At 26.3% G+C, this 24,361-nt stretch overlaps 1 protein-coding gene across 2 annotated transcripts in view; it reads left to right on the plus strand.

Annotated features, from left to right (window-relative positions):
* LOC142237163 (Ig-like and fibronectin type-III domain-containing protein 2) overlaps positions 1-24,361 on the plus strand; it is a 521,807-nt gene that overhangs the window by 487,872 nt on the left and 9,574 nt on the right. For both annotated transcript variants that reach the window (XM_075308520.1, XM_075308521.1), the window contains exons 13-18: positions 318-468; positions 1,484-1,622; positions 7,662-7,854; positions 7,921-8,167; positions 11,730-12,408; positions 19,828-20,138. In XM_075308520.1, coding sequence (XP_075164635.1) covers positions 318-468; positions 1,484-1,622; positions 7,662-7,854; positions 7,921-8,167; positions 11,730-12,408; positions 19,828-20,138 — 1,720 coding nt within the window. The remainder of the gene's footprint in view (positions 1-317; positions 469-1,483; positions 1,623-7,661; positions 7,855-7,920; positions 8,168-11,729; positions 12,409-19,827; positions 20,139-24,361) is intronic.

Here is a 24,361-nt window from a genome sequence, read left to right on the forward strand (position 1 = left end):
AAGATTTCATTATAGGAACAATTTTTTCATTAGAAACAAAAAAAAAAAAAACAAAAAATAGTTTCCATGAAATTCTATTTCAACTTCAACTACGATCATTCTGATTTTCTGAATGCACCATATTGAGAAGTGTATTTAAAATACCTACAACATGAACAAGTGGACGGACAGCAATTTGCAATTTGCTTGTTTCCATTCCATACCGCATTGTTGTAGATGGCTTTTTTAAGTCGAACAATTTTATTGAATTTGTCCATCACCCGCTTACATTATCAAGTCTAACTATTTTGTTGTTTGTTTGCCTTTTGCATTTGCAGGAATTGACAACAAATGAAACATCCATCGATTTGGTAAATTTGGAACCGCATGCCTTGTATCGCATCATGGTATTGACAAGGGGTAAATTTGGCACATCGTTGCCATCTTCGATGCTGTTAATCAACACCACAGAGACTAGCAGCGAAAAAGGTAAATTTAGTTTTAATTACATTGTCCAGTACAGCCAAACCACACACACAAATGTTTTACTGCATTCAAAAAAAAGCTGGGCAAAATTTGTAGATAGTGAAATAACATTGTTGACTATTTGGTAAAAACCATAGGATGTGACAAAATGACAAATTTGCTAATTACAATTCAATGACAAATGCTATGGAGGTTAATGGGCCACTGTGACACATTGTGAATTTAATTTAATTTAATTTAATTTTAATTTTCAATTTTAATTTTAAATTTAATTTTGATTTTAATTTCAATTTTTAATTTAATTTAATTTAATTTAATTTAATTTAATTTAATTTAATTTAATTTAATTTAATTTAATTTAATTTAATTGAATTGAATTGAATTTCAATTTCAATTTCAATTTCAATTTCAATTTCAATTTCAATTTCAATTTCAATTTCAATTTTAATTTTAATTTTAATTTTAATTTTAATTTTAATTTTAATTTTAATTTTAATTTTAATTTTAATTTTAATTTTAATTTTAATTGTAATTTTAATTTTAATTTTAATTTTAATTTTAATTTTAATTTTAATTTTAATTTTAATTTTAATTTTAATTTTAATTTTGATTTTAATTTTAATTTTAATTTTAATTTTAATTTTAATTTTAAATTTAATTTTGATTTTAATTTTTAATTTAATTTAATTTAATTTAATTTAAAAAAGTTAATAATTAATAATAATAATAATATAATTTAATAATTCCATCTCAATTCATCATAAACTCTTCGTTTTAAAATTTTTACTAAGTTTATTATTTTTTTTTATTTTTTAGTGTAGCCATTATATGACTTCATTATAAATATTTTTCCATATAATCCTATTAGAAGAAAAATATTTTCCACTCAATTGCTGGCTTTGACCTTTATGGCAAGGCACTTACTTTAATAAAAACATTTGGGGAAAAAAACCTCCTACTCATTCTTGATTCCGTTTTGTTTTCCAATTCCATTTTAATGGTCATATTTCTTTTACAGTGGATCAACAGCAGCGACATATTTATGGAGCTCCATCGCCACCACATTCACTGGCCATTATAGCTCATAGTGCCACATGGATGCAATTGACATGGCAACCGCCAGAATACTCTCATCCCCACGAGAAAATAACCTACAGGTATGTTGGTATACAGAAATTTGTACAAAGATATGCTAAGAAAAAATTGAAGAAAAAACCTACTTGGATACACGCAACTCAACACATGTCCTGTAGCCCGTGGGATATTCAGTTGTCCTTTTTATTATTTAATAATGAAAAATCGTAGAGATTATCTTTTTCGTGTGAAGTGTATTGGGGGGCAGATTGCTAAAAATAAATTGAATTTATTTTAGAGATGGATATGGGCTTCACAATTTACATGGAAAAATTGTTTTCATTTCTCGATTATATCTACAGAAAATTTTGTCAAAATTTTACTTCTATCGAAAATTTTGGCAAAAATTTATTTATAACGAAAATTTTGTCAATATTTTATTTCTATAGAAAATTTTGTCAAAATTTTATTTCTATAGCAAATTGTGGCATAATTTTAATTGTATAGTAAAATTTGGCAAAATTTTACTGCTAGAAAATTTTCTCAAAATTTTGTTTCTGTAGAAAATTTTGTCAAAATATTATTTCTATCGAAAATGTTGTCAAAATTTTATTTTTATAGTAAAAATTGGACAAAATTTTATTTCTATAGAAAATTTTTTACAAATTTTTTTTATATAAAAATTTGTCAAAATTTTATTTTTATAGTAAAAATTGGACAAAATTATTTTTCTACAGAAAATTTTTTACAATTTTTTTTATAGAAAATTTTGTCAAAAATTTATTTCTATAGAAAATTTTGTCAAAAATTTATTTCTATAGAGAATTTTGTCAATTTTTTTTTCTATAGAACATTTTCTCAAAATTTTATTTCTATAGAAAATTTTGTCCAAACTTTATTTCTATAGAAAATTTTGTCATGATTTTATTTTTATAGTAAAAATTGGACAAAATCTATTTTTACAGAATTTTTTTTTTTTATAGAAAAAATTTTGTCAAAAATTTATTTCTATAGAAAATTTCGTCAAAATTTTGTTTCTATATAAAATTTTGTCAAAATTTTATTTCAATAGAAAACGTTGTCAAAATTTTATATCTATAAAAAATTTTCTCAAAATTGTATTTCTGTAGGAAATGTGGTAAAAATTTTATTTCTATAGAAAATTTTGTCGAAATTTTATTTCTATAGAAAATTTTGTCAAAAGTTTATTTCTATAGAAAATTTTGTCAACATTTTAATTCTATTTTGTTAAAATATTATTTTTATAGTAAAAATTGGACAAAATTTTATTTCTATAGAAAATTTTGTCAAAAATTTATTTCTATAGAGAATTTTGTTCAAACTTTATTTCTATAGAAAATTTTGCCAAAATTTTATTTTTGTAGTAAAAATTGGACAAAATTTTATTTATAGAAAAATTTTGTCAAAAATTTATTTCTATAGAAAATTTCGTCAAAATGTTGTTTCTATATAAAATTTTGTCAAAATTTTATTTCAATAGAAAACTTTGTCAAAATTTTATATCTATAAAAAATTTTCTCAAAATTGTATTTCTGTAGGAAATGTGGTAAAAATTTTATTTCTATAGAAAATTTTGTCAAAATTTTATTTCTATAGAAAATTTTGTCGAAATTTTATTTCTATAGAAAATTTTGTCAAAAGTTTATTTCTATAGAAAATTTTGTCAACATTTTAATTCTATTTTGTTAAAATATTATTTTTATAGTAAAAATTGGACAAAATTTTATTTCTATAGAAAATTTTGTCAAAAATTTATTTCTATAGAGAATTTTGTTCAAACTTTATTTCTATAGAAAATTTTGCCAAAATTTTATTTTTGTAGTAAAAATTGGACAAAATTTTATTTATAGAAAAATTTTGTCAAAAATTTATTTCTATAGAAAATTTCGTCAAAATGTTGTTTCTATATAAAATTTTGTCAAAATTTTATTTCAATAGAAAACTTTGTCAAAATTTTATATCTATAAAAAATTTTCTCAAAATTGTATTTCTGTAGGAAATGTGGTAAAAATTTTATTTCTATAGAAAATTTTATTTCTATAGAAAAGTTTGTCAAAATTTTATTTCTATAGAAAATTTTGTCAAAATTTTATTTCTATAGAAAATTTTGTTAAAATTTTATTTCTATAGAAAATTTTGTCAAAATTTTATTTCTATACAAAATTTTGTCAAAATTTTATTTCTATAGAAAAGTTTGTCAAAATTTTATTTCTATAGAAAAGTTTGTCAAAATTTTATTTCTATAGAAAATTTTGTCAAAATTTTATTTCTATAGAAAATTTTGTCAAAATTTTATTTCTATAGAAAATTTTGTTAAAATTTTATTTCTATAGAAAATTTTGTCAAAATTTTATTTCTATACAAAATTTTGTCAAAATTTTATTTCTGTAGAAAATTTTGACAAAATTTTATGTCTATAGAAAATGTTGTCAACATTTTATATCTATAGAAAATTTTTGCAGAACTTTATTTCTATAGAAATAAAATAAATAAAAAAAATAAATAAAATAAAATATTATTTCTAAAGAAAATTTTGTCAAAATTTTATTTCTATAGGAAATTGTGGCATAATTTTATTTGTATAGTACAATTTGGCAAAATTTTACTGCTAGAAAATTTTCTCAAAATTTTATTTCTGTAGAAAATTTTGTCAAAATATTATTTCTATCGAAAATGTTGTCAAAATTTTATTTTTATAGTAAAAATTGGACAAAATTTTATTTCTATAGAAAATTTTTTACAAATTTTTTTTATATAAAAACTTGTCAAAATTTTATTTTTATAGTAAAAATTGGACAAAATTTTTTTCTACAGAAAATTTTTTACAATTTTTTTTATAGAAAAATTTGTCAAAAATTTATTTCTATAGAGAATTTTGTCAATTTTTTTTTTCTATAGAAAATTTTCTCAAAATTTTATTTCTATAGAAAATTTTGTCCAAACTTTATTTCTATAGAAAATTTTGTCATGATTTTATTTTTATAGCAAAAATTGGACAAAATTTATTTTTACAGAATTTTTTTTTTTTTAGAGAAAAATTTTGTCAAATTTATTTCTATAGAAAATTTCGTCAAAATTTTGTTTCTCTATAAAATTTTGTCAAAATTTTATTTCAATAGAAAACTTTGTCAAAATTTTATATCTATAAAAAATTTTCTCAAAATTGTATTTCTGTAGGAAATGTGGCAAAAATTTTATTTCTATAGAAAATTGTGTCAAAATTTTATTTCTATAGAAAATTTTGTCAAAATTTTATTTCTATACAAAATTTTGTCGAAATTTTATTTCTATACAAAATTTTGTCGAAATTTTATTTCTATACAAAATTTTGTCAAAATTTTATTTCTATAGAAAATTTTGTCAAAATTTTATTTCTATACAAAATTATGTCGAAATTTTATTTCTATACAAAATTTTGTCAAACTTTTATTTCTATAGAAAATTTTGTCAAAATTTTATTTCTATAGAAAATGTTGTCAAAATTTTATTTCTATAGAAAATTTTGTCAAAATTTTATTTTTGTAGAAAATTTGGTCAAAATTTTAATTCTTTAGAAAATTTTGTTAAAATATTTTTATAGTAAAAATTTGACAAAATTTTATGTCTATAGAAAATGTTGTCAACATTTTATATCTATAGAAAATTTTTGCAGAACTTTATTTCTATAGAAATAAAATAAATAAAAAAATAAATAAAATATTATTTCTATAGAAAATATTGTCAAAATTTTATTTCTATAGAAAATTTTGTCAAAATTTTATTTTTATAGTAAAAATTTGACAAAATTTTATTTCTATAGAACATTTTGTCACAATTTTACACCTAGAAAAATTTTTGTCAAAATTTTATATCTATAGATAATTTTGTCAAAATTTTATTTCTATAGAAAATTTTGTCAAAATTTTATTTCTATAGAAAATTTTGTCGAAATTTTATTTCAATAGAAAACTTTGTCAAAATTTTATATCTATAGAAAATTTGTCAAAATTTTATTTCCATAGAAAATTTTGTCAAAGTTTTATTTCTATAGAAAATTTTCTGCCGACTTCTATAATTAATTTAAATTATCGTCCACTTCTACTCGTATCTACATTCATTATCCGAAATGCTTACTGCTCATCGATAATGTTTGCAAGGTAAGGGTTGAGTGTCATTCTCACACAGACATCCAACAAAAGTCAAGTTGTTAATTATACAAAAGTTCAATTGGCATCGTTTATCAGGGCTACGTGGCTACACTTACACTACATCCAATGAACAATTATTGGTGTAACCTTCTTAAGTGGACTTTTATGGCGAATTGGAGTAGAAAATCGTACGAAAGTGGCTGATGTGTAATAAGAGAAACAAAATGATTTATGAAGTACGAACGTTTATTAGCTGGAAATCTGAACGATGCGATGATGACTGACCTGGCCGTTAGCTACCAATTGTGGCACAAAGATAAGTGCTGTGATTTATCCTGTCATTATTTCTCTTCTCATGTCTTCTTTCGCGCGACGAATCTCTGTTGAAAAACTCGATAAAACAAAAAATTATTCGCATCAAATGCAACATGCAGGTTTGATAGATGGTGGTCATTGAATGCTTTTAGCAATACTTGGGCATGTTGACTTTCAATGATTTCAGGATCACAATCACGGTTGCCATTCGACCCAAAAATAATCTACCAAACATTTTAAGAAATTTTTACCAAAAAAAAAAATATTTTGCAAAATTTTATTTCTATAGAAAATTTGCCAACATTTTATTTCCATAGAAAAGTTACTCAAAATTTTATTTTTATAGAAAATTTTCTCAACATTTTTTCAAAATTTTATTTTTATAAAAAGTTTTGTCAACATTTTTTTTTCTATAGAAAATTTTGTCCACATTTCATTTCTATAGAAAATTGTAACCAAATTTTATTTCTATAGAAAATTTTCTCCAAATTGTAATTCTATAGAAAATTTTGTCAAAATTTTATTTCTATAGAAAATTTTTCTAAAAATTGTATTTCTACAGAAAATTTTGTCAAAATTTTATTGCTACAGAAAATTTTGTCAAAATTTTATTTCTATATAAAATTTTGTCGAAATTTTATTGCTATAGAAAATTTTGTCAAAATTTTATTTCTATAGAAAATTTTCTCAAACTTCTATTTCTATAGAAAATTGTGTCACAATTTTATTTCTACAGAAAATTTTGTCAAAATTTTATTTCTATAGAAAATTTTGTCAAGATTGTATTTTTATACAAAATTTGGTAAAATCTATATTTCTATTGAAAATTTGGTCAAAATGTAAGTTCTATAGAAAATGTTATTATAATTTTATTTCTATAACTAATTTTGACAAAATTTTCTATAAAAATAACATTTTTAGAAAATTTCCCAAAAAATAAAGTTTTAACAATATTCTGTATATAAATAAAATGTTGGCAAAAATTTCTATAGAAAAACAAAATGTTGTCAAAATTTTACTTCTGTATAAAATTTTGTCAAAATTTTTGTCCTATAGAAAATTTTTGCAAAATTTTATTTCTATTGAAAATTTTCTCAAAATTTTATTTCTATACAAAATTTTATTTCTGTACAAAATATTATAAAAATTTTATTACTATAGAAAATTTTATCAAAATTTTATTTCTAAGAAAATTTTGTCAAAATTTTATTTCTATAGAAAATTTTGTCAAAATTTTATTTCTGTAGAGAATTTTGTCAATATTTTATTTCTATAGAAAATTTTGTCAACATTTTATTTCTAAGAAAATGTTATCAAAATTTTATTTCTATAGAAAATTTTTTCAATATTTTATTTCTATAGAAAATTTTGTCAATATTTTATTTCTATAGAAAATTTTCTCAAGATTTTATTTCTATAGAAAATTTTGTCGATATTTTGTTTCTATAGAAAATTTTGTTAAAATTTTATTTTTATAGAAAATTTTTGTCAAAATCTGTTGGAGAAGAAATTTCAAAAACACAGTTTCTTGGATTTTACAGATTTATTGGTTTCAAATTTTCAAAATGATTTGGTTTGGATAACCATGCCTTCTAATCATTATTTTCCAATCCTTACCTCTTAATAATCCATACATATTTTTGGTTAAATTCATTACAGAGTCTATCACAAACCCATGAAAGCCGAAAAATTCAACAAAATCGAAACCAGAGTAGCATGGCTCCGTATGGGTAATTTAAAGCCTAGTTCACAGCATATTCTCTATGTAGAGGCTGTGGGAGAGAAGGCCACATCAATGCCTTCAGAAACTCTAGTGGCATGGACTGATCCAGCATTGCCAGCCTTTGTCGATGTGAGTTTGTCTTCTGCTTTCATAAATCATAACTAAGCCTTTTCACTGTTCTCATCTTTTTTACAGCCACCAACTGTACATCCTGCTGATAATGTACCCGAAGGAAGTTCCATGACCATACTGTGCTTAGCCTTAGGTAATCCAGCACCCACGATCTCATTATATGTGGGTGGTCATTTGGTACGTCAAGATACCTCAAGACATATGGTTACCGTGATACATAATGTAACGGCAGATATGGAACATGTGTCGTGTTATGCCGACAATGGTTATGGAGTGCCCATGCAGGCTACCAGGAAGGTTAATATTTGTTGTAAGTATCACCAACGCAATGACTTAAACGAATTAAAATTTTAGCTAAATTTTCAATAGAAATAAAATTTTGGCACAATTTTCTATCGAAAGAAATTTTTGAGAAAATTTTCTATAGAAATAAAATTTTGGCTAAATTTTCTATAGATATAAAATTTTGGCAAAAATTTTCTATAGAAATAAAATTTTGACAAAATTTTCTAGAGACATAAAATGTTGACAAAATTTTCTATAGAAATAAAATATTGGTACATTTTCCACAAAAATAAAATTTTTAGAAAATTTTCTATAGAAATAAAATTTTCCATAGAAATAAATTTATATATGTAGAATTATAATTTGGCAATTTTTTTATAGAAATAAAATTTTGATCAAATTTTCCGAAAAAATCAAATTTTTAGAAAATTTTCTATAAAAATAAAATTTTGACAAAATTTTCTTTAGAAATTTAATTTTGAGAAATATGTTCTATCGTAATATAAATTTGAAAAAAAAAATTAATAGTAATTTAATTTTGGCAAAATTTTCTTAGAAATAACATTTTGCCAAATTTTCTAGAGAAACAATATTTTGATAAATAAGATTATACAGAAAATTTTTACAGAAGTAAAAAATTTTAAGAAAATTTCCTATAGAAATAAATTTTTGAGAAAATTTTCTACAGAATTAAAATTTTGACAAAATTTTCTACAAAAAATAAAATTTTGACAAAATTTTCTATAAAAAAAAAATAAAATTTTAACAAAATTTTCTACAGAAACAAAATTTTACAAAATTAATCTATTGAAATAAAATTTTTGAGAAAATTTGCTTCAGAAATAAAATTTTATCAAATTTTCTATAGAAATAAAATTTTGCTAAAATTTTCTATAGAAATAAAATTTTGGCAACACTTAGTACAGAAATATAATTTTGGCAAAATTTTCTATCTAAATACAAAAGCAAAATTTTCTGTAGAAAAAAAATTTAACAAAATTTTCTATACAAGTAAAATTTTGAGAAAAGTTTCTATATATAACATTTTGAGAAAATTTCCTGTAGAAATAAAATTTGGTTAAATTTTCTATAGAAACAAAATTTTGGCAAAAATTTTCTATAGAAATAAAATTTTGATAAAATTTTCCATGGAAATAAAATTTTGAAAAAAATTTTAATAGAAATAAAATTTTGAGAAAATTTCCTATAGAAATAAAATTTTGGTTAAATTTTCTATAGAAATAAAATTTTGGCAAAATTTTTCTATAGAAATAAAACTTTGCTAAAATTTTCCATGGAAATAAAATTTTGAAAAAAATTTTAATAGAAATAAAATTTTGACAAAATTTTCTATAGAAATAAAATTTTGAGAAAAATGTTCTATCGAAATATAATTTCGAGAAATATTTTCTATAGAATTATAATTTTGGCTATATTTTTTATTGAAATAAAATTGTGGCACATTTTCCTTTAGTAATAAAATTTTGATCAAATTTTCTATAAAAATAAAATTTTGAGAAAATTTTCTATAGAAATCAAATTTTGACAAAATTTTCTATAGAAATATAATTTTGAGAAAAATGTTCTATCGAAATATAATTTTGAGAAATATTTTCTATAGAAATATAATATATATATAACATTTTGATAAAATTTCCTATAGAAATGACATTACTCAGAAAATTTTTACAGAAGTAAAAAATTTTAAGAAGATTTCCTATAGAAATAAATTTTTGAGAAAATTTACTACAGAATTAAAATTTTGACAAAATTTTCTATAAAAAAATAAAATTTTAACAAAATTTTCTATAGAAATATTAAAAATTTTGACAAAATATTCTATAGACAAAATTGACAAAATTTTTTATAAAAAAATAAAATTTTAACAAAATTTTCTATAGAAATAAAATTGTTGAGAAAATTATCTTCAGAAATAAAATTTTACCAAATTTTCTATAGAAATAAAATTTTGGTAAAATTTCCTATAGCAATGAAATTTTGGCAAAACTTAGTACAGAAATATAATTTTGACAAAATGTTCTTTCTAAATACAATTTTAGCAAAATTTTCTATAGAAAAAAAAATTAACAAAATTTTCTATACAAGTAAAATTTTGAGAAAAGTCTCTATATATAAAATTTTGAGAAAATTTCCTATAGAAATAAAAGTTTGACTAAAGAAATACAATTTTGGTCAAATTTTCTATTGAAATAAAATCTTGCACATTTTCTAAAGAAATAAAATTTTGACAACATTTTCTATAAAAACATAAAATTTTTACAAAATTTTCTATAGAAATAAAATGTTGGCAATATTACCTATCTTTTATTTCAAGATTAACAAAATTTGCTACTGAAATAAATTTTGTCAAAATTTTTTATAGAAATAAATGTTTTCAAAATTTTCTATAGAAATAAAATTTTGCCAGAATTTTCTATTGGAATAAAATGTGGGCAAAATTTTCTATAGAAATAAAATGTGAGCAAAATTTTCTATAGAAATAAAATTTTAACAAAATTTTCTATAGAAATAAAATTTTAACAAAATTTTCTATAGAAATAAAAGTTCAACAAAAAATTTTGGTAAAAATTTTTATAAAAATTTTGGTAACATTTTTTATAAAAATTTTGGTAAAATTTTTACTAGAAATTAAATTTTGGTTAAATTTTGTATCGAAATAAAATTTTGACAAAATTTTCTATAGCAATAAAATTTTGGCAAAATTTTCTATAGAAATAAAATTTTGACAAAATTTTCTATAGAAATAAAAATTTGGCAAAATTTTCTATACAAATAAAATTTTGAGAAAATTTTAAAAAATAGAAATAAAATTTTTGGTAAAAATTTCTATAGAAATAAAATTTTGAAAAATTTTCTATAGAAATAAAAATTTGGCAAAATTTTCTATACAAATAAAATTTTGAGAAAATTTGAAAAAATAGAAATAAAATTTTTGGTAAAAATTTCTCTAGAAATAAAATTTTAGCAAAATTGTTTATAAAAATTTTGGTAAAATTTTTACTAGAAATTACATTTTGGTTAAATTTTGTATCGAAATAAAATTTTGACAAAATTTTCTATAGAAATAAAATTTTGGCAAAATTTTCTATAGAAATAAAAATTTGGCAATATTTTCTATACAAATAAAATTTTGAGAAAATTTGAAAAATAGAAATAAAATTTTTGGTAAAAATATCTCTAGAAATAAAATTTTAGCAAAATTTTCTATAGAACTAAAATTTTGGTAAAATTTTCCCAAAATTTACTATAGAAAAAAACTTTTGGCAAAATTTTCTGTAGAAATGAAATTTTGACCAAATTTGAAGTGAAATTTTGACAAAATTTTCTAGAGAAGTTAAATTTTGGCAAAATTTTCTAGAGAAGTTAAATTTTGGCAAAATTTTCTAGAGAAGTTAAATTTTGGCAAAATTTTCTATTATTTCTATTATAAAACTTTTCTCTGCCAGTATCCAACTTTTCAATTTCATGATATTTTCTATTATTTCTATTATAAAATTTTCTCTGCCAGTATCCAACTTTTCAATTTCATTATATTTGTCTCTCTCTCTTTCCAAACAAATTTATAGATCCACCCAAAATCCAAGCTGCCGGCATTACTGTGGCCTCCGTGGGCAATGAAGTGGAATTACGATGCATGGTGAATTCCAAACCCAAACCAAAGACCATATTCTGGCGTGACCATGATGGTCGCATCCCCGTTATAGAGGGTGGCAACTATCACATAATGCAACGAACCAATGAATCACGACCGAATTTCTACACCATGGTCTTGCGTATCAATAAATTGCAAGCCAGCGATGTGGGTGATTACTTCTGTCATGCAGAAAATCCGTTTGGATCGACCACCATTCCTGTGTCGGTGCGTATACGCAATACGCCCGCCCTAAATCACAATGTCACCGAATGTTGTGCCCAAATGAATGTCTCCATGGCATGTCGTAGTGCTTGCAGTTATTATGTGGATATCGATGCAATAGCCGATAAACCCGAATGCATTGTGGAATTTGATAAGCTAATGCGTTGTGCTGCCGATGGATCAGATCATCGAACGTGTTGTGCAGACTCGAATGTACCACGTAAATGTCTGAATTGGTGTCGTGGAGAACCGGTACGTTCTAAGGAAATATGTAGTTTGCAATATGCCCGAACCATAGTGGGTTGTTTCGAATCGAATCGTGAACGTTTGCCGGGACCACCGGAAAATATAGCTGTCAGCGTTATTTCAGATAGTGAGGTAGTGATAAGGTAAGTAACCTAGGTAAACAATATTTATGTTTAAGCCTGTCATTGCGTTTATAATTTTGAGAACCTTTTCTATGAAAATAAAATTTTGACACATATTTTCTACGAAAATAAAATTTTGAAAAAATTTTCTGACAAAATTTTGACAAAATTTTCTTAAACAAAAAATTGACAAAATTTTCTATAGAAATAACATTTTTACAAAATTTTCCTTAGAAAAAAAAATTTGACAAAATTTTCTAAAGAAATAAAATGTTGACCAAATTTTTTATAGAAATATAATTTTGACAAAATTTTCTATACAAATAAAATTTTGGCAAAATTATCTATACAATTAAAATTTTTGGCAAAATTATCTACACAATTAAAATTTTTGGCAAAATTTTCTATTTACAAAAAATATTGACAAAATTTTCTATAGAAATAAAAGTTTGACAAAATTTTTTTATAGAAATAAAATGTTGGCAAAATTTTCTACAGAAATAAAATTTTTACAAAATTTTCTACAGAAATAAAATTTTGACAAAATTTTCTATAGAAATAAAATTTTTGACAAAATTTTTTATACAAATAAAATTATGACAAAATTTTCTGTGGAAATAAAATTTTGACAAAATTTTCTATAGAAATAAAATTTTGGCAAAATTATCTGTACAATTAAAATTGTTGGCAAAATTTACTATATACAAAAAATATTGACAAAATTTTCTATAGAAATAAAAGTTTGACAAAATATTTTTTTAGAAATAAAATATTGACAACATTTTCTATAGAAATAAAATTTTGACAAAAGTTTTTATAGAAATAAAATTTTGACAAAATTTTCTATGGAAACAAAATTTTTGACAAAATTTTCTATAGAAATAAAATTATGACAAAATTTTTTGTGGAAATAAAATTTTGACAAAATAAGAGTTTTTTTGGTAGTTATTTGGTAAAATTTGCTCCCAATTTTGGAAGATCGTTTTTGGTTCGAGTAGCAACCTTCTGTGTAACACACTGAAATATCGACTTCCGACTGTAGAAATTTTGTCACAATTTTATTTATACAGAAAATTTTGCCAAAATTTTATTTCTATAGATTTTTTTTAAATTGTATTTCTATAGAAAATGTTGTCAAAATTTTTGACAAAATTTTATTTCTATGGAAAATTTTGTCAATGTTTTAGTTCTATAGAAAATTTTGTTAATTTTTTTTTCTATAGAAAATTTTGTCAAAGTTTTATTTCCATAGAAAATTTTGCCAAAATTTTATTTCTAAAGAAAATTTTGTCTAAATTTTATTTCTAAAGAAAATTTTGTCTAAATTTTATTTCTATAGAAAGTTTTGTCAAAGTTTTATTTCTCAAAAAAAAAAAAAAAATCAAAATTTTATTTCCATAGCAAATTTATGGATTATTTTATTCCTATAGAAAATGTTGTCAGATTTGTTTTCTGTAGAAAAATTTTGTAAATTTTTTTCTATAGAAAATTTTAGCAAAATTTTTTTCTATAGAAAATTTTCTCAAAATTTTAGTTCTATGGAAATTTTTTCAAAATTTTAGATCTACAGAATGCTGAAGGTATAATATAGTCGCCCCATCCGAGATTTTCTTTACTTGTTGTTTTTTTTTTCAATAAAGTAAAGAGCAACTTGAAATTATTCGTTTTCCTGTTAACCTTCTAACAAAAAAAAATACCGTTGTCCCATGTCATTGAATATGCCAATCATTAATTCAATTTTAGGTTGAAACGAATACAACGAAGATTCACAATCACAGCAATGGATTTTCTTTTCTTCTCAAAAGGAAATCGCATAATCACCTTCATATACCAGAGCTTAACAGACTTTTCTGTGTCTAGAATTTCATTTTGATAGAGCCTAACTATCAGCATCATGATATGTCACACATCCAAATGAAAAGGATGTTATTTGTGTATATGTGTGGGTGTTGTATATGTGTGCGTGTGTTTTTTGTTTGCTGCTCTACAAATCCTGAAAACATTAAGTCTACTAGTCCAACCGCATACTTAATATGCATGGACAATATGGTATCCCATTTTCCGATAGGAGAACAAAAATCCTAAAGCCACCAAAACGAACAAAATGTTTATTCACAAGTCCTTAGGAAATTCTTGGCTTTCGATATTCTCGATGCTTACATTTCCTTAGATTGAATGGCAAAAGAGGATCTTATGCATAGACTAAGCCATAAAGGCATACACACACACACACCCCTGTCCACGTTTCGATTAAACCCGGATATGATATGGTAACGGAAATTGTCTATAGATTGAGGTTAACACTTTGAAAAAGTTATTTTCCCCCCAACATAATCCCTAGAATTCCACAAACGTGGAGTCGAAGTATGTGGGTCCATATGAAATAATTAAACAGTCATGAATATTCATGGAAATGCTTTGGTCAAAGAGTTTTGAAGCCACAATCTTTTAGTGGACCACACACTTATTAATCTCCAATTGAGGATACCAACAGGCTATACATTCTCTTAGGTACAAAAAAAAAACACACACACACACACACACAAGTAACAAATTTTGGAAAAATTTCCTACATAAACAAAATGTTGACAAAATTTTTTATAGAAATAAAATTTTGCAAACATTTTCTATAAAAATAAAATTTTGCAAAAATTTTCTATAGAAAACAAATTTTGCAAAAATTATCTATAGAAAAAATTTTTTTTTTTGAAAAAATTGTTTTGGAATTAAATTTGATAGAATTTTCTATAGAAATAAAATTTTGACAAAATTTTCAATAGCATAAAACTTTGACAAAATTTTCGATATTTTGAAAAAATTTCTATAGAAACAAACTTTTGCAAAAATTTTCTATCGAAATAAAATGTTGCAAAAATGTTCTATCGAAATAAAATTTTGTAAAAAATTTTCTATAGAAATAAAATTTTGTGAAAAATTTTCTATAGAAATAAATTTTTGCAAATATTTTCTTTAGAAATAAAAATTTCCAAAAATATTCTAAGAAATAAAATGTTGAAAATTTTTTCTATAGAAATTGAATTTTGCAAAAATTTTCTATAGAAAAAAAAAATTGTCAAAAATTTTCTAAATATATTATTTCTATAGAAAATTTTGCAAAAACTTCCTGTAGGGAAAACATTTTAACAAAATTTTCTATGGAAATAAAATTTTGACAAAAATATCTGTAAACAAAATTTATAAAAAATAACATAACATTTTTAACAAATTTTCTACAGAATTAAAATTTTGTCAAAAATGTTCAATAGAAATAAAATTTTGCGAAAATTTTCTAAAGAAATAAATAATTGACAAAATTTTCTATAGAAATCAAATATTTACAAAATTTTCTGTAGAAATTAAATTTTTGACAAAATTTTTTTTATAGAAATAAAATTTTAACAAACTTTTCAATAGAAATAAAATGTTAACAAAATTTTCTATGGAAATAAAATTTTGTCAAACATTTTCTATAGAAATACAATTTTGACAAATTTTTTTATAGAAATAAAATTTTGAAAATTTTCTATAGAAAAAAATTTTACAACAATTTTTTTATAGAAATAAAATTTTGTCAAAAATTTTCTATAGAAATAAAATTTTGCAAACATTTTCTATAGAAATAAAATCCTTACAAAATATTCTATAAAAGAAAATTTTGACAAAATTTTCCATAGAAATAAAACAGAATTAAAATTTTGTCAAAAATGTTCAATAGAAATAAAATTTTGCGAACATTTTGTATAGAAATAAACAATTGATAACATTTTCTATAGAAATAAAATATTGACAAAATTTTCTGTAGAAATTAAATTTTTGACAATTTATTTTTATAGAAATAAAATTTTAACAAAATTTTCAATAGAAATAAAGTTTTCAAAAACTTTCTATAGGAATAAAATTTTAACAAAATTTTGTATGGAAATAAAATTTTGACAAAAATATTTGTAAACAAAATTTATAAAAATAACATAGCATTTTGATAAAATTTTCTACAGAAGTAAAATTTGTCAAAAATTTTCTATAGAAATAATATTTTGCAAAAATTTTCTAAAGAAATCACATTTTTAAAAAATGTTCAATAGAAATAAAATTTTGCAAAAACTTTCTATAGTTATAACATTTTAACAAAATTTTCTATGGAAATAAAATTTTGACAAAATTTTCGATATTTTGAAAAAATTTTCTATGGAAACAAAATTTTGCAAAAATTTTCTATAGAAATAAAATGTTGCAAAAATTTAAATGGGACCATATTTGCGTGGTGTCGTTACAACCCTTGCAATTCTCCCATCGAAAATTGGCCATCATCTATAGAAATAACATATTGACAAAATTTTCTGGAGAAATAAAATTTTGCAAAAATTTTCTATAGAAATAAAAAAAATTGACAAAATTTTGCAAAAACTTTCTATAGGAATAAAATTTTTACAAAATTTTCTATGGAAATAAAATGTTGACTAAATTATGTGTAAACAAAATTTATAAAAAATAACATAACATTTTGATAAAATTTTCTACAGAAATAAACTTTTGAGAAAAATTGTCTATAGAAATACAAAAATTTTCGATAGAAAAAAAATCTTACAAAATTTTCTATAGAAACACAACTTTTCGTTAGAAATAAAATTTTGCAAAAATTTTCTAAAGTAATAAAATTTTTCAGAAATGTTCTATAGAACTAGAACTTTGACAAAACTTTCTGTAAAATAAAATTTTGCAAAAATTTTCGATAGAAATAAAATTTTGTCAAAAATATTCTATAGAAATAAAATTTTGCAAAAAATTTCTATAGAAATAAAAAAATTGACCAAATATTCTGTAGAAATAAAATATTGACTAAATTTTCTGTAGAAATAAAATTCTTGACAATTTGTTTTTATAGAAATAAAATTTTAACAAAATTTCCTAAAGAAATGAAATTTTTCAGAAATGTTCTAAAGAAATAAAATTTTTGACAAAATTTTCTATAAAATAAAATTTTGCAAAAATTTTCTATAGAAATAAAATTTTGTCAAAAATATTCTATAGAAATAACATTTTGCAAAAAATTTCTATAGAAATAAGAAAAGTGACAAAATATTCGATAGAAATAAAATATTGACTAAATTTTCTGTAGAAATAAAATTCTTGACAATTTGTTTTTATAGAAATTTTAACAAAATGTTCAGTAGAAATGAAATTTTAACAAAATTTTCGTTAGAAATAAAATTTTGCAAAAATTTTCTAAAGAAATAAAATTTTAACAAAATTTTCAGTAGAAATGAAATTTTAACAAAATTTTCAGTAAAAATAAAATTTTGCAAAAATTTTCTAAAGAAATAAAATTTTTCAGAAATGTTCTAAAGAAATAGAATTTTGACAAAATTTTCTATAAAATAAAATTTTGCAAAAATTTTCTAAGAAATAAAATTTTGTCCAAATGTTCTATAGAAATAAAATTTTGCAAAAAATTTCTATAGAAATAAAAAAATTGACAAAATATTCTATAGAAATAAAATATTGACTAAATTTTCTGTAGAAATAAAATTCTTGACAATTTGTTTTTATAGAAATAAAATTTTAACAAAATTTTCAGTAGAAATAAAATTTTGCAAAAATTTTCTAAAGAAATAAAATTTTTCAGAAATGTTCTAAAGAAATAAAATTTTAACAAAATTTTCAGTAAAAATAAAATTTTGCAAAAATTTTCTATAGAAATAAAATTTTGTCCAAAATGTTCTATAGAAATAAAATTTTGCAAAAAATTTCTATAGAAATAAAAAAATTGACAAAATATTCTGTAGAAATAAAATATTGACTAAATTTTCTGTAGAAATAAAATTCTTGACAATTTGTTTTTATAGAAATAAAATTTTAACAAAATTTTCAGTAGAAATAAAATTTTGCAAAAATTTTCTAAAGAAATAAAATTTTTCAGAAATGTTCTAAAGAAATAAAATTTTTGACAAAATTTTCTATAAAAAAAAAATTTTGCAAAAATTTTCTATAGAAATAAAATTTTGTCAAAAATATTCTATAGAAATAACATTTTGCAAAAAATTTCTATAGAAATAAAAAAATTGACAAAATATTCGATAGAAATAAAATATTGACTAAATTTTCTGTGGAAATAAAATTCTTGACAATTTGTTTTTATAGAAATTTTAACAAAATTTTCAGTAGAAATGAAATTTTAACAAAATTTTCGTTAGAAATAAAATTTTGCAAAAATTTTCTAAAGAAATAAAATTTTAACAAAATTTTCAGTAGAAATGAAATTTTAACAAAATTTTCAGTAGAAATAAAATTTTGCAAAAATTTTCTAAAGAACTAAAATTTTTCAGAAATGTTATAAAGAAATAGAACTTTGACAAAATTTTCTATAGAAATAAAATTTGGTCAAAAATGGTTCTATAGAAATAAAATTTGCAAAAATTTTCTAAAGAAATAAAAATTTTTACGAAATTTTCTATAGAAATAAATTTTTGCAAAAATTTTCTATAGAAATAAAATGTTGACAAACGTTTCTTTCTGTGTTGTGATTATGAAACTGTTACCATATTTCATGGGAATCGAGCAGAAGTATTTCCATATTTTGGTTTCGTTTTGTTATTCATCCATAACAAATTCCAGCAAGTTGACTTCGAAATTGTTTGAGAATTTAGGTTATGTTTACATGCCATCCATGGTACTCTATGGTATGGTGTCAATGGCATGGTACAAGGCAACAAATATCTGTTAACACTTGTCTGCACTTTGGTGGCCTCCCAAAGTGGAGAAAAAGATGATGACGATGAGGACTTACCTCTTTTGGAGAATTGTGACTTTGCAAACGAAACAATCTCTGTGTGAGAAAGTTCGATGAGTGCATTCTGTCTAAAAGGGGCAAGCAGTAGTGAAAGATAGGAGGGAGAGAGTGAGGAAGAGAGAGTGAAGGATAAACTGCAAGCACTTATGCATATATGAAGATTTTCTGGTATGTAGGTCGTTAGCTGTGTAGTTTATTGAAGAGAAGAAGAATTCAGGGCAAAATCGGGTATTAAACAGTACCTTGACCCATGTGCCTGCAATGAGAGCTAAAAGGGAAAATGTGCTAATGAATGTATGGCAAAAAGACAGAAAGGCTTTCGATAGCGCTCTTTTAATTGCTAAATCTTTAGAAAACCGGTGGCTGCCTGTCACATTGCATGATCAAATATTTTTATTAAATAAAACTCACAATGAAAAAGGCCTTAAAAATAAATTTCGTCATCCCTGAATTCACAGGCGAGAACCATGTTAAATTTTGTAAAGATTGCTCAAGTGTTTACACAGTTCTTCTCGGTTACCATTTTATCCGAATGTATGCTCAACTCTAACCAGTCTTCATATTCTTAAGCTTCCATTATTCTCGATATTCCTATTCTGCTCTGGTATACCCATATGTCTTACTGTCTATTTTCTTTTCCTTAACTCCTATAGATGGGATCCACCAACCAAAAATCCCAATGTTGTTGATGGTTATCGCATCTTCTACCATGAAGCGGCCATAATAGGTAACGATGTGTCATCCAGTGAGACAATGACTGGTGGTAGCACTAGCGCCTCTATGTTGGAACCGACATTGCTTAATGGCAATGCAACAAGCATGCAAATGGGTGGCAATTCCAATGCCACAACTTTCAGCAGCAGTGAAGTGCGACGCATTGATGTCAAGGAGACAAGTGTGAATATAGATGGTCTCAAAAAGGATGTCCTATATGAGTTGGTTGTGAAAGCTGGCAATACCTATGGTAAGTTCGAAGGAATATTTCATAAGATTTTTAAAGCAGGAATAGAAATATGCACATTTTTGGGAAACTAATTTAATTTAATGTAAAATTAAAATTAAAATAAAATTAAAATTATAATTGAAATTAAAATTAAAATTAAAATTGAAATAAAATTAAAATTAAAATTGAAATAAAATTAAAATTAAAATTGAAATTAAAATTAAAATTGAAATTGAAATTTTTTAAACCTACGGCGGCGGGTTCTTCGTACCGGATTGACCCGATGGATCCCACCCATTGGGCAGCGGCTGTCACATCATTGTACGTGCTTCTCCGTTTGCTGTTGGTCCGAGCCGGGATAGAGGAAAACCCCGGACCATGGTATTGTTCAGTCTGCCGAAACCTGATTCACCACCGTTCGGTTGCGGTGTGGTGTAACCGGTGCTTGGAGTGGGTGCACTTCCGGAACTGCTCCGATTTAACGTCGCTGCGGGAGTATAGTCATACTGACTACGTGGCAGGATGCTGTGCCAACGACAGCAGCAGTGGGTCGTCAGACTATGCGACCCCCCTCCGACATCTCCCGTACAACAATGTTCTCCGCCGCAGCATCTAACACCCAATATTGTTGTAGCAGTTCCGGACAGTGCATCGTTTTTTGCAATTTAATTGCAACGGGCTCCGAGGTAAGATTAGTGAAATCGTGGACTTTATGCATCGGAAAAGGATAAGGGTCGCGTCGATCCAGGAAACTAAGCTGAATCCCACCTTCAGCCTAGGCCATTGTGATGGATACAATGTGCTACGGAAGGATCGCTCAAGAAGTGCAGGTGGTGGCCTGGCTTTCATATTACACCGTTCCGTGCAGTATAGACCTATCCCGCTTGTGCCAGACACTAGTGACCCGTATATGGAATGTATCGGGGTAGCAGTCAAGTCTGGGGCTGACGAGATACAATGTGTATATACCGCCGGTTGGTAGCTGAGCTCCAGGTTATAGCCTAAACATCGATTGGTGCTAGGGGACTTTTAATTCCCACCATGAACTTTAACATTCTCTCCTAGGTAATGACCAGAGAGGCATAGCTTTGGCAGAGCAGATAGATGATTCCACATTTTGCACGGTGAACGAAGAGGGCCCCCACGAGAATTATGGGTGATTGCAGCAGTTCGCCAGATTTATCTTTAGCGTCGCCTGGTCTGATAAATGACGTTTCCTTGCAACCCGTCATTTTATTGGGATCAGACCACCTCCCCACAAATCTCACCATTAACCGACCATCCGATTTCATAGCCTCCGAACGCACGTTTATCACACAAAAAAAAGCCAACTGGGAAGGCTTCAGAGAGTACACAGATCGCCGCTTCAGTGAGCTCCAGTCCCTCTCTCATGTTCATGTTACCCAGAGGGTGTTCCGGGACATCATCAACGCAGCAGCCGCTCGCTTCATACCCGCTGGTCGAATTAACTTCCCAGCCGAAGCGGCGGGACTCGCAGACGAGCGTGATGAACGCCATCGTGCTAACCCTGCTGATCCTCGAATCAGGGAACTGAATCTACTAATTAGTAAGATAGTCGACGAGCACAAGCGGAATACTTGGTTAGAGCACCTGAAGCAATGTAACTTAGGCACAGGTACTGGTAAATTGTGGTTAACAGTGTGAGCCCTCTCGAACCCCACCACAAGGGATTATGGGATCGCAGTCACCTTTGGCGACGTGACGGTGCGTGATCCGAAGAGATGAGCCATATTTTTCAACTGACCGTTTGGCGAGCATCCCGAGAGTGATAGAGCGAAAAGGAGAGCCACTCGTCGCATACGTGATCTCCGAGCCGATGACACACCACAATTTACCACAGCCGAAGTTACCAATGTCATCAACAGCGCGAAGCCATCCAAGGCGCTGGGCCCCGACGGAATTTCAATGCTAATTCTGAAGCATCTGGGAATACTGGGAGTTGAGTACCTGACCAGACTCTTCAATTTGTCCTTGGAATCACTCATTATACCCGATGTCTGGAAGATGGGAAGGGTGATTCCACTATTGAAGCCAGGCAAAGATTCGAGTAAAGGTGAATCGTACAGACCGATTTTCTTTCTCTCGCCAGTAGCCAAGACACTTGAGGCACTACTCCTTCCCAGCCTTGTGGAAAATTTTCCAGCTGCCCATCATCAACATGGATTCCGTAAGGTACACAGTACGACGACAGCCTAAAATGTCATTTCATCACACATTAATATGGGACTCGATCGGCCCAAGTCGAGTCACAGGACGGTCCTCTGGCCTTCGATACGGTCAATCATGCCACACTATTCGAGGACATCAAGAATACGCCCCTAACAGCAGGAACCAAGCGTTTGGTTCTGAATTATCTGTGCGGACGCCAGTCGTACGTGTAATTCAGGGACAAGAAGTCAAAACCCCTTTGAGTTAAACAGGGAGTACCCCAGGGTGGGGTGATATCTCCGGCACTATTTAATCTCTAAATGTCCTCGATTCCACCCCCTCCTTACGGCGTCGAGATTGTATCACATGCGTACAATCATGACATTCGGTTCCATTGTTGATGACATATGCGATCGATTGAACGTCTACCTCGCTGATCTTACCAGTTATTTCACTGCAAGAAATTTGAGGATATCTCCCACCAAATCCTCAGCCACACTATTCACTACATGGATGGCGGAAGTACGCAGGCAGTTGAATGTCAGAGTCGAAGGCGAAATAATTCCGACCACAAATTACTCCAAGATTCTCGAGGTCACATTCGACAGCCTATTTATGTTGTCCGCCCATGCCACTGCAATTTGTAATAAACTCCGCGGTAGAACAAGGTCCTCAAGTCGCTTGCCGGCAGCACTTGGGGTGGGGACAAAGAAACCTTGTTGACTACATATAAGACAATTGGTCGGTCAGTGGTAAACTATGCAGCGTCAGTGTGGACACCGAGCGATACGCAGTGGAATAACATACATATCTGTCAGAATGCTGCCTTAGAACTGCAACAGTATGTCTCCGCAGTACACCCCTGGATCACCTTTATGCGGAGACCAAGATCATCCCAGTGCGTCGACATAATGCGAGACCCAGCGTTGCAAAAGAGAGCCTCTAGATCAGGCAGCATATCAGACAGGTCTGAACAGGATTCATGACGATACTGTAGCTGAAACGGTGAGAAGCTACAAGGTTAATCCTGTTCTCGAAGTCCGACCACGGTCTATAGCACCGGAGGAGACAGACCTCCCACGGCAGACCAGGTAGTTTTGGCTCAACTGAGATCAGGCAAGTGCAGCCGCCTCAATTCCTACTTATCAGTGATTTATAGCAGCGTAGCTGACGTGTGTCCCATCTGTAATCAAGGGCCACATGACACTCGTCACCTTTTCGCTTGCCCAGCTAAGCCTACCCGTATCACCACAAGATCACTCTGGACAAAACACTTGTCGCAGCCTTCCTTGATCTGGCTACTAGTTGAACTACATAAGCATAGAACAAAATGGATGAAACTACATTAAAAACTGTTACAACAACAATAATAAAATTTTTAAAATTAATTTTTATTTTAATGTTAATTTTAATGTTACTTTTAATGTTAATTTTAATTTTTAACTTTAATTTTTATACCCTCCACCATAGGATGGGGGGTATATTAACTTTGTCATTCCGTTTGTAACACATCGAAATATTGCTCTAAGACCCCATAAAGTATATATATTCTGGGTCGTGGTGAAATTCTGAGTCGATCTGAGCATGCCCGTCCGTCCGTCCGTCTGTTGAAATCACGCTAACTTCCGAACAAAACAAGCTATCGAAAACTTGAAACTTGGCACAAATAGTTGTTATTGATGTAGGTCGGATGGTATTGCAAATGGGCCATATCGGTCCACTTTTACGTATAGCCCCCATATAACGGACCCCCAAATTTGGCTTGCGAGGCCTCTAAGAAAAGCAAATTTCATCCGATCCGGCTGAAATTTGGTACATGGTGTTATTATATGATCTCTACCAACCATGCAAAAATTGGTCCACATCGGTCCATAATTATATATAGCCCCCATATAAACCGATCCCCCGATTTGGCTTGCGAGGCCTCTAAGAGAAGCACATTTCATCCGATCCGGCTGAAATTTGGTACATGGTGTTAGTCTATGGTCTCTAACAACCATGCAAAAATTGGTCTACATCGGTCCATAATTATATATAGCCCCCATATAAACCGATCCCCCGATTTGGCTTGCGAG

This window comes from Haematobia irritans, chromosome 4, assembly GCF_050003625.1.
Source record: "Haematobia irritans isolate KBUSLIRL chromosome 4, ASM5000362v1, whole genome shotgun sequence".
Classification (NCBI taxonomy): domain Eukaryota; kingdom Metazoa; phylum Arthropoda; class Insecta; order Diptera; family Muscidae; genus Haematobia; species Haematobia irritans.